Source organism: Diaporthe batatas, assembly GCF_019321695.1.
Source record: "Diaporthe batatas strain CRI 302-4 chromosome Unknown Contig00009, whole genome shotgun sequence".
In the NCBI taxonomy this organism is placed as follows: Eukaryota; Fungi; Ascomycota; class Sordariomycetes; order Diaporthales; family Diaporthaceae; genus Diaporthe; species Diaporthe batatas.
In genome coordinates, this window is record NW_025408556.1 from 1943844 (window position 1) to 1954876 (window position 11033).

The 11033-nt window shown below is 55.5% G+C and overlaps 4 protein-coding genes across 4 annotated transcripts; 3 read left to right on the forward strand and 1 right to left on the reverse strand.

Annotated features, from left to right (window-relative positions):
- Positions 1 to 2139: 2139 nt before the first annotated feature.
- Positions 2140 to 3810, forward strand: KVR01_007862 (uncharacterized protein; the record flags this gene model as incomplete). The annotated part of the gene is made up of 1 exon (XM_044784221.1): positions 2140 to 3810. The coding sequence occupies one exon, from the start codon at positions 2140 to 2142 to the stop codon at positions 3808 to 3810; it is 1671 nt and encodes a 556-aa protein (XP_044642840.1).
- A 709-nt stretch (positions 3811 to 4519) lies between these two features.
- Positions 4520 to 6416, forward strand: KVR01_008224 (uncharacterized protein). Its single transcript, XM_044789198.1, has 3 exons — positions 4520 to 5154; positions 5319 to 5782; positions 5840 to 6416. The coding sequence occupies exons 1-3, from the start codon at positions 4903 to 4905 to the stop codon at positions 6105 to 6107; spliced, it is 984 nt and encodes a 327-aa protein (XP_044643202.1). The 5' UTR covers positions 4520 to 4902; the 3' UTR covers positions 6108 to 6416.
- Positions 6417 to 7365: 949 nt separating this feature from the next.
- On the forward strand, positions 7366 to 8929 carry KVR01_008006 (uncharacterized protein; the record flags this gene model as incomplete). The annotated part of the gene is made up of 4 exons (XM_044789346.1): positions 7366 to 7408; positions 7465 to 7707; positions 7777 to 7869; positions 7944 to 8929. 4 exons carry the CDS (start codon positions 7366 to 7368, stop codon positions 8849 to 8851), a joined length of 1287 nt encoding a protein of 428 aa, XP_044642984.1. The 3' UTR covers positions 8852 to 8929.
- Positions 8930 to 9251: 322 nt separating this feature from the next.
- Positions 9252 to 10532, reverse strand: KVR01_007938 (uncharacterized protein; the record flags this gene model as incomplete). Its single annotated transcript, XM_044785621.1, has 3 exons — positions 9252 to 9420; positions 9494 to 10035; positions 10089 to 10532. The coding sequence occupies 3 exons, from the start codon at positions 10530 to 10532 to the stop codon at positions 9252 to 9254; spliced, it is 1155 nt and encodes a 384-aa protein (XP_044642916.1).
- Positions 10533 to 11033: the final 501 nt, after the last annotated feature.

Genomic DNA, 11033 nt, shown 5'->3' on the forward strand with positions numbered 1-11033 from the left:
GGGATTCGAATTCCGGGCCACTCAAGGTCGGGTTTGCGGCCCCTCCGGGACCAAGCTCCCGGCCGATGTGTGTATTTGAAGGGACCTTCGTTCTCCAATGTATATTCCGGTTGGCCACAGGAAAATTTTCGGTTACGTGATGGCTGATGCTAGTTTGAGAGGTCTAGAGAAAGAGCCTAGCTGCCACCCTCTCTCAGGTCCTGAGGTCCCCGGGACTTTGAGACCCGGCTGCCTGCCCCCCTACTTACTCCAGTAACGTCATGCATCTATTATTGCTGTCTGGATCCGCTTGTTCAGAAAGGGCAGCCGTTCGCCTGACACAGACAACATTCGTTACCTGACCAGGTCTGTGCCAGACCTCTTCTCTGAGAGCCCCGTGGAGGTCGGGTCACAGGCATCGCTGATGGAGCACGAGGGATTGGATTCAATATTGGCATGAGCATTTTCCTATGCTGAGTCGGGGAGTAATATCGCAATTGTGACCGTCTTCATCAGCTCAAGGTATTGGACGACTCTAGAAATCAGGGCTAATGAATGGGTGGACGCGGGAGCTGGTATATAACACATATAGTATGCATTTCCGGCCCACTCAAAACCAACCACGGGAAGGTTTTCACCGCCGCTGTACTATTCTCAAAGATAAATCACATTACTTGACCCCTGGAGGATCTTAAAAACTTATGCCCTTTCCTTCGTCAAAGTAGCAGGGGACAGCTACCTATCAGTCTTTAAATCCAACTTACAGGACGGGCAAGATATACAGATCGGTTACAGAGCCAACACGTCACAGCATTTGAGTGTGATACGGGGACTTTGACTGGATTCCAGTTTTCTGTCTCACCCATGGGAATGCAATGCATCCGGTTTGTTACTGACACTAACAGTTGTTCGCGATGGTATGGGCGATCGGACGACCCGCCAGACACGGATCGGTTCCAAGGTTGGTATCGCCGGAACGCTTCACTTGTCTGAACGTCAAATTAGATGTAAGCATTTCTTCTATCAGGGACTTATGGTCCCCTGCACTGTATGAAGGCGCCACGTACATTTTATATGTATGAGGATTAAAAACGAAACCACGTTATGGTCCCCTGACTGAAATGTTAGTCATAGGCGTGCAAAATCGTCATTATCCCGGCTTGTAGAGACCTGAAACCTCCGGGGACTGAGCACCAAGAATCGCACAGGTTGAGACAAGCCGGCCTCTAGTTTCCGGCCATACCACTGCTATCTGCCCTCCTGAAGGGTCATGTGTTTCCAGAGGCAATGCGGCGTACTAGTAGATTCCGACCGCTGGTGTCGGGACTGTCAATTGTTGACTTCAGTCCTTCACTACGACAGCTAGAAACGAACTGAGGCCGTTCTTTCCGGCTGCACGAAAAAACGATTCTCGAGGATGCAGTCAGATGTACAGATCATTGATGTTACTATCACCTCAACACGGCTGGAAGTCATCAGACTCTAATCAGAGGGCTATATGCCCATCAGGTATGGCCGACTTCACGGACCGGCCGACATGCATGAATCGTCCTTGGCTGACTGTTAATTGTGCCGCTCCAGTCTCACAAACCCTACTCCGCATTATACACATTAGGCATCATCATTGAGTGGCCGTCAGACACATTGAGCCGCTTCTCACGCGCACAAAAACGGGATTCTCGGGTCACAGGCATGCTGCAATTATGTAACGACACCGTTGAAATATGCCAGTGTCAGACCCGGAGGATCGTTGATAAGGCATCACTGCTCGTCAATTTGTGTGGTTTCTTGGTTCCACAAATGCACATTATCTCGTCTCGGGCAGTGTGTAACAAGAGATACCGCTGTGGCGTAGAGATTGCCTGATAACCACAGGCAATTCGCCCGGTCCTTATCACGCGCCCGTTCCTGTATGCAGGATGCGTCACAACGGTGATACCCCGCCGGCTGTTCACTCCTCCAGTCCTCCAAGCCACTGGCCCCAGGTGCCCCCGCCGGGCAACAGTTGGCGGCTGATAATACTCCTAGCGTGAACCTAGATTGGCCTGGCTGACCTCGCTACACCACCTTCGCGAAGGCTGTGGGCTCAGTAGAGCCAAGACACACACTCCTGTTCCGTCTGACAGCTTACCACACCCTCCCGAAAAGGCAAATCCAGCCATGCCGAACGCCTTCCCCATCATCCAAACGGTGCCCGTTGCCAAAGGCACCCCGGGATACGAGGCACTCCGTGACCGCATTGTGCAGGAACAATTCGCAGACAAGGTCCCCAAGGAGCTGCGGCTGCCGGCGGACTTGATCCAAAACCCGCCCAGGAATGTGACCAGTGTCCCCCGTGACTGCGGGCTGCTGACCCCCGATGAATTGGAAATAACCGAGGGCTACGATGCGACCGCACTCGCCCAGGCCATCAGGGAGCGCAAGCTCACGGCAGTGGCTGTCGCCACCGCCTTCGCCAAGCGGGCCGTCATCGCCCATCAGCTTACGTGCTGCCTGACAGAATGGTTCATGGACGAGGCGGTTGCGCAGGCCCAGAAGCTCGACGACCACCTCGCCACGACCGGCAGGACCGTCGGCCCGCTACATGGCGTGCCCGTCTCCATCAAGGAGCATGTCCAGATGGCCGGCCACTGGTCCGCTGACGGTTACATCGCAAGCCGCCAGATTGACGAGCAGGACAGCCATCTCGTGGCCATCCTGCGCCGGCTGGGGGCGGTCTTCTACTGCAAGACGAACCAGCCCCAGCACATCATGCACCTCGAGACCGTGAGCCCCTACGGGCGCACTCTCAACCCCCACAACATCGACCTGTCTGCAGGTGGCTCGAGTGGTGGTGAGGGTGCGTTGATCGCCCTCCGGGGCTCCGTGCTGGGGGTTGGCTCGGACATTGGGGGCAGCATACGCGGCCCTGCTGGTTTCTGTGGCATCTACGGCTTCAAGCCGACAAGCCACCGCCTGCCCAATCTGGGGATGCTGCACAGCGGAAACCCGGCGGAGTTGACCATCCTCGCGACTTGTGGGCCGATGGGAGCATCGCTGCGCGACCTGGACATGTTCATGTCGCTTGTTGTCGAACAGAAGCCGTGGCTGCGAGAGCCGAGCCTGATTCCTCTGCCATGGACTGGGCTAAGCGCCCCCCTCGCCTCTTCTCCTGCCTTGAAGGTTGGTATAATGATGCACGATGGTGTCATCCAGCCGCAGCCTCCGGTGGTTCGCGCACTGGAATGGGCGAAGGAAAGACTACGTAGCTCACCCTCCATCGAGTTGAAGCCATTCACACCCCACCGTGTCGCGGATGCGATGAAGAACATCCGCAGAGCCTACACACCCGACGGCGGCGCCGGGCTCAAGGCCGGTCTGGAGAAGACGGGGGAGCCAATGGAGAAGCTAACAAAATGGATTATCCAAGACGCAGAGGGCCCGCCATACACGTTCCAGCAAATGTTCGACATGGGTGTTGAGCGGGACAAGCTCCGTTGCGAGTTTGCGAGCCACTGGACGCAGCAGGATGTCGACGTGGTGCTCTGCCCAGTTTTCGTTGGCCCAGCCAGCGTGCACGACACGGCCCTGTATTGGAACTACACTGCGTTCTGGAATTACGTCGACTGTCCCGGTGTGGTGGTCCCTACACCGGTGAGGGCCTTGGCAAAGGGACAAGAGCAATATGGCCCGGGAGAGCCACTCGGAAAAATAGACGCGCACGTCCGGGATCTGTGGGCGGCAGGGGATTTCGAGGGGGCGCCTATTAATTTGCAAATTGTTGGGCGAAAGCATCACGACAGCAGCCTCTTTGCGGCCGCGAAGGAGATTGAGAAGTGGTTTTACGCATAGAACTATTTATTATTCATGTCCACTGCATGCTCAACTCAGACTTGACTCAACTAGTTTGATCATCCGACGTCATTGTCCTCACAGTTATTCTACTTTTTGATGCCCGACCTGGACATGATTGTCCTGCCACGCGGAGGCTTGAACGCCATGCAGCTGAGGCTTTGCAGTTTTGGGCGATGGGGAGCCCACGGAGGCATGAGGGATGGCATGCACGGACTTCAGCCGTCAATAAATGAGGCTCTAATTTTCCAACGCCCTGGGACGTAATATTCGGGCCCTTCTCTCGTGCTGCAGAGGCTAACTGCTTATGGGGGCCAAACCCGACCCGACGGGTCCTGAAGTCCCCAGGGCTCGCTTGTACGACTGTGATCACTGATAGACATGACATGAGCAACATCCATTATTAGCGATCGGCTTACCCTATCCGTCCCGCAACGGCCGAGGTGACGCTCAACTGTCACACCGGTGCCAGAAAAAAAAGGCGACTGGGTTTTGAGGCAGCGGGCGGCCGGGCGTAAGCGGAAGCCCCATTCAGATACCCACCCAGGCCACCCTCTCGTCAGAAGCAGTAATCACATGGGGGCTGTGCAGGGTTTGGGCTGCCTAAACAGCCAGATTTGTTTAGAGGAGCAATTGAACACCGCCTGAGGCCCGCTCGCTTGGGGGTAGATTTGGGGGCCGGCACACTTCAACATTGAACCGTGATGAGGGAAATGCCTCTAGTTGCCAGGAGGATCACCAACCGCAGCACCGAGTCGGCGTGCGGGCAGCGAGGGAACCGCCCGATTGGAGAATGGGCGGAGGGAACCGCCATGATGTAGGATCGTGGGACTCACCACGAGCCCCCATCGCACCAACACTAATCATCGCACCCACACACACCAGTTCGCAGGCAGAAGCCACGTTTCTGATCATACGAGTATATATATCTGGGATGGCCCGGCCATTGTTTCAAGTAGTGTTTACAAAATAAAGTACTACATACCCTACATATCACAAGCTCTCCTGGTGCTATTCAGTGCTATTATATATCCAACAAATTGACCGTCACAGCCACCCAATCCTTCAAGTTGCCCCTCGATACTAGTCGCCATGGGCAGCTGCGAGCTTTTTCCAGTCACCAAAATGGTCCCAGAAGCTGCACCAAAGGGGGACGAACTGGTCTCGGTCATCCGACCTCTCATATCCAACTTCCTGGAGACGATAGACTACGACCCCCCTACCAAGCCAGACAGGACTGCCCTGCGTGCAGCCATGACCGAGTATGCGGCTGCTTCCGGGGTCCCGTACAACCAAGACAGGCACTCCCGGCAGTGTTTCGAGACGGGCCTGTCCGTCGCAATAGTGAGCTCCCCAATTCTTACACTCCATCCCACCCAGTCGGGCCTGCAGCCCTACGGGGCTGCAGTGGGCACCGCATGACTGCGCACCCAGGCGTGCACCCAGGGCGGGAAACAGAGTCGGGACCTGTCAGCTGACGCACTATTGCCTGTTTCCTTTCCAATCAGGACATGTACCCGTCCCACCCCCCAGAGGTCCAGCTCCACATCGGGGTCTTCACGTGGCTTGGATTCCTCATCGACGATACGAACAGGCGCATAGCCTCGGACCTAACGCACTTCCAAGCCCGCTTCTACACCGGCCAGCCACAGCCCTCGCTATTATTGGAGCATTTCGCCAGGACCCTGCGCAACACGTACCTGTACTACGACCCCGTGATAGCAAACACGATAGTCCTGTCCGCGCTGGCCTTCGTCAACGCGAACCTGCTCGAGACGCGCCGCGAGTTCCAGGAGCTGGTCCCCTCGCAGGCCGCGGCGAGCTGGCCCTACTACTTCCGCAACACCGAGGGCCTCCCCGACACCTACTCCGGCTTCATCTTCCCGAGGGCGCTCTACCCCGATATCGGAAGCTTCATACAGGCTATTCCGGACATGGGAAGGTTCATCAACCTGACCAATGACATACTGTCGTAGGTTTCTGGGACAGCCCGCACAGGACGAGCGAGCCAGATGCTGACCGCAGACAGGTTTTACAAGGAGGAGGTCGCCGGCGAGACCAAGAACTACGTCAACAGCAAGGCGAAATGCGAGAACAAACCTGCCATGGCGGCCATGAAGGAGATTGTTGCCGACACCGAGAAGAGGTACCTGAGCGTCACGAGCCTGCTCGCTACCAAGGAGCCCTATGGCCGGGCATGGAATGAGTACGTCATGGGTTATGTGGCCATGCATCTCACGAATGACCGGTATATGTTCGCCGACATTGGTCTGGACGAGAGGTTCATGCACAAATGAACGATGGCACATGCGATGGGGCATGTGGGATGATTGAGTTGCATTTTCTCCCTGTCCTGACCGGACACCGGCACAGGTTGAGGGCAGTCGGACTCTTTAGCCAGACTCAGAATGTTGTGGCCTTTTCATATGCATCAGAGAAGCGTTCTTGTTGATGGCGGCAGTGTTTTTATGGGACTTCATGTGCTATAAGCGGGCGCATGGGCGTGGAGGTCAAGGTTATATCCACATGTCTTACCTAGATATCATTCCTCGGGGAATCCACTAGTCATTGTAAATATCCTGTACAATGTGCATATTATTACAACATGCCGGCACCAATGTGCCACCAAGTCTTTGTCGATACTCAGGTATTCTCTGTGAGGGTGCAGGGTCCAGCCCGAGGCAGAGCGGTTGACCAACTTTGACGGTCTTGCACCGAGGATCCATGGCGCGGCTGCATCACAAGAGACATCACTGATGGTTCAGTTAGACATGAGAAGATTCCGGCCGCAAGCCCGCGTTGATGGTGCGAGGGCGTCCCGGGGGAAAGAGAAGGTGAAAGGCGAAGGGCGGAAACCCGTTGTGCTCAGAGGCCATCATTTCGCGTCACATGATACACGCTCTGGCTGTTTTTACTCGTCTGCTTTGTCCGTGTTCTTTCGTCTTCACATTCATCTGATTCCCGCCGTTGATAAGTTTGCAAACATTAGCGGTCCTTCCAAGGCTTATGTAGAGATAGGCATAAAGTATACAAGGATGCTCCTTGTTGACGCGTTAGGCGTTCGGCTCGGGAGCAGGGTACGAATCTCCCTCCTCGGACAGTGGGATTCGAGGATTTTCGAGGGGCTTAAGGTGCTCACACGCTGCTCGGTGTTCTAGACACGGGATTGGAATCTATCACTCGACGCTTTATCAACATTCGAAGCTGAACACGCCATTCGGGTTGTGCGCCCCTGACACAAGCGTGGCATACATGTGAGAACAGGAGCCCACTACTCCACGCCCTCCGGTGAAGAGTCATCCGGCTCTCCTGTTCCCGACCTGTCCTGGACCCACAAACTAAACTAGCCTCAAGACGCAACGATACGGTAGCAATGGCAAAATCGAATCGATGACTGGATGTAACCATCGTGATTGGCCAATTCGAGCCTTGCGCTCCACTCCTTAGGTCGTCCGTGAAAAGTCTCTGTAGTATATGAATCAAAGCCTCGGAACTGCCCGACATGTTTGACAGAACAAAGGGGGAAGCAAGGCGACTTGTTAAACGTCGCCCAAAATGCATGCCCCAAGACAGTCCGACCCGGCGTCGCCAGTCGCAGGTAAGCTCCGACAGAGACAGAACTCTCATGTCAAAAAGCTAACGTGTCAAAACCAGACGTGCAAAGCTTCGACGACGAAGATATCTACGCCGAGACATATCCCGAAGGAGGCAAAGAGGCATGGCTTGTCGTCGTGGGCGCATGGTGCGCCATGATCCCGTCCATGGGCGTTCTTAACACCCTAGCTGTCCTGCAGGCCTGGGTCTCGCAGCATGAGCTGGAGGGGATGTCTGAGTCAACCATTGGCTGGGTGTTCAGCACGTACGCGTTCTTCTTGTACTTCTGTGGGGCTCAAGTTGGTGTGTTGTCCCCAATTTCCCCACTGCCGTGGCGACTCGCTCGATTGCAGACTGATTTGTAGTCTCCAGGCCCTATATTCGACGCGCACGATGTTAGGCTCCTCGTGGTGCCAGGGTGTGTGGGGATGGTGGCTTCCGTGATGATATTGAGTGTGTGCAAAGGTATGCATTGTTTCCCAACAGCCCTCGGGTAAGCCCCTCAGGTCCAGGCTGTCAAAGCTGACGTAGCGATCCAGAATACTACCAGTTCCTGCTCACCTTCGGAGTCCTGGGAGGCATGTCAGCCTCCCTGCTCTTCAACCCCAGCATCGCGGCAATAGGTCACTGGTTCTCCAAGAGACGCGCATTGGCGACAGGGGTAGCATGCACAGCGGGCGGTGTCGGCGGCGTCGTCTTCCCCCTGATTATGGTCTTCATGGCCCCACGGGTGGGCTTCCCCTGGGCGATCAGGACCGTTGGTCTCCTCTGCGCCGCGGCGTCCGTCGGCGCCTGTCTCCTGCTCAAGAAGCGCCTCCCACCCAACAGGAAGGCCGGCGCCGCCATCGACCTCAAGGCCCTCGGGGACCCCAAGTTCGGCATGACGGCCCTGGCAGTCTTCCTGATCGAGTTTGCGGTGTTCATCCCATACACGTACATCTCTTCCTATGCCCTCCACGAGGGCATCGACCTCCAGACGTCGCTGCTCCTCAACGCTCTTGTCAACGCCGGTGCCATTCCGGGCCGTGCGCTGCCGGGATATCTTGCAGACCGGTTTGGTCCAATGAACGTCATGTGTATCACGGCGGGTGTGTGCGCCACGTTCATCTATGCGCTGTGGCTGACGGCCGTTGGCAGCAAGGCCGCCACCGTCGCATTCGCCATCCTGTTTGGCTTCTGGTCGGGCGCTGGAATCAGCCTCACGCCGGTCTGTATTGGCCAGGCGTGCAGGACCGAGGACTACGGCAAGAGGAACGGGACGGCGTTCTTCCTTGCTAGTTTCGGCACGTTGGTGGGTGTGCCACTGGCTGGGGCTATTGTGCAGTGGTGTGATGGTGCTTACTATGGCTTGATTGTCTTCGCTGGGGGGTTGTATTTCTTATCGTTGTGCGCCTTCTTCGTAGCTAGGGGTCTTTGCGCTGGATGGAGTTTGAAAACTCTGTTCTAGCTGGCCAACGCTGTCAAATAGCTGAACGTAACTATCAAATTTTAGAGAGATAGATAATACCCATGTAGATTTTGAGAGAATTAGCCGCGTACAATTTCGACAACCAACAGTGATGGGGCTTGTCCAAGCCAATTTTTACTCGCTTCAACAGTAGCTGACAATTACAAAGTTCTTGTTTCGATTTGCTCAGTGAGCCGTGAGGGACGTATGACCTTGAAGCGGCGGTATCATAACTCAGGGTAGGAAATTCTGGCGAAGCACGTTCAAGACAATTGAGAGCGATCCACAATGCAATTCTTTACGGGTGCAAGATGGTCATTGCAGTTTAATCTCACGTTGATACAGACACAATTTATGTAAATTGGTGACAGAATGCACAAACACCAGGTCAGTCACCCTCCTATGCAGGCCCATCAACTTGAAGCTCATCCGAGCCTAGCTGTCCCAAGGCCTCCCGCCGGGTCGGAGCGCTGGGGTCAAAGTATGGCTTCTCGGCCAGAGCGGTCACACGGGTTCCATGTCTGGGGTGCTTGCCTGCGTAGTCCCAGCTTGCGTTGTGAATCGTGATTCTAAAGGGTGATGTCAGCCCAAGAACTCGGTGGTAAAATCCCTGCTCAGAGGTGGCGTAGAAAATGAACGTACCTGTTGTCCCAGATCGCGCTTGTGTTCGGGGTCCACTTGAAGCGCACCTGGATATCGACGTTCTTCTCGTACACATCAAACAGATAGTTGAGGATGACATCGCTCTCGGCCTTGTCGAGGCCGACAATGCGGCGCGTCATCGCCCTGTTGACGAACAGGGACTTCCAGCCCGTGGCCGGGTGAACCCTGACCAGGGGGTGGATCCGCTCAATGTACTTGGGCCCTTCCTCGGGGTGTTCTCGGTCAAGGTATGGATGCGCCGAGACGTAGACTGCCTGCTTGCCGTCGATGATCTTGCGGAAGTCAGGGCTGAGTTTCTCGTAGGCCGAGTAGCCGCTTGCCCAGAGGGTGTCACCGCCGACAGGAGGGGCGGAGTCTATGTGCAGGTGAGTGTAGCCGGCTGGCTGGAGCTCGTGGACCAGGTCTGTGTGCCAGCGGGATGCGCCTCCTGGATTCCTGAAGTTGGCCGCCCTCTCTGTGGCCATCAGATCGGGCCAGATGATGGAAACGCCGGGCAGGCCAGGCACTTGGGGAACTTGAGGCTGCATAGCAGTGTGAGTAACGACGAAGTTAAAGTCAATCGTGGGAGCCTTACATGGACCTCGACTTCGCCGAACCATTCACCCAGAGACAATTGCTGTTGGGGAGACAGGTCTTGGTCCCTGAAGAAGACAACACTCCTCTCAGCGATTAACAGTGCGAGCTCGTCCTTTTGCTGGTCTGTGAGATCCTTCAGCTGAAGGCCTTCAATCTCAGTTCCGATGTATGCAGTCAGGTCGGTGACCTTGGTAGCTGCGGAGAAGAGGGACTTCTTTTCCTTGTCGGCTCTCGCGCCAGGGTCATTGTGAGTCCATTCCTTACTCCTGATCTTGTACACATCGTCGAGATAAAGAGGCCGTGAAGGGCGGTATGGGTAGCCGTTGCTCAGGTCGACGTTCGCCTTCTTGAGCCGGGCAGCTGTAGACTCGGGCAAGCCGAGTGTGTCCTTCCGAGGCTCGGCAAAATCGACGATCTCAGGAACGATGGGAGCTGGTGCCATGCTGGATAATATGCGATGTTTCAGAATTGGGTTTCAAGAGGACTGATTTGGTATGCTATGATAATGTTACTATTTATTGGCTTGGTGGCAGATATATATCCATTGACCTGGAGGACAACTTGGGGAAGTCGGTCTCTACCCGGATGCACGTTCGTGATATCACCCCAAATAACGTGAAGCAACGTATTTCTAAGCATCATGCCGCACGGCGATGTCGAAGCTCCGCACGAGATGACTCGTATTGCCCATTCATGCGGAGAAGATGCATAGTTGCCGTTCAAAGCAGTCGTGCTGCATCAGCAGGCACGCATGTCGTGCAAATCACAAGTGATGTTGCCCCTCCACCCAAGCATGTAAAGCACGCCATGCCCGGATATGCTACGATTATCCCGCAATGGGATCGCAACCCCAACTTACACGCGGATGGATGGCGGCGATATCTGCGGGGTCGTGGTGCTGTGCCCAACGACGGGGCAGCGGGGTGTTATTGCGTGATACGCG

Excerpts from the sequence above, each read along its gene's own strand:
- KVR01_008224 (XM_044789198.1), top strand. The coding sequence starts at position 4,903 with ATGGGCAGCTGCGAGCTTTTTCCAGTCACCAAAATGGTCCCAGAAGCT. Across the intron at positions 5,155-5,318 it reads CGGGCCTGTCCGTCGCAATA|GACATGTACCCGTCCCACCC; the intron begins GTGAGCTCCCCA and ends CTTTCCAATCAG. Across the intron at positions 5,783-5,839 it reads CTGACCAATGACATACTGTC|GTTTTACAAGGAGGAGGTCG; the intron begins GTAGGTTTCTGG and ends GACCGCAGACAG.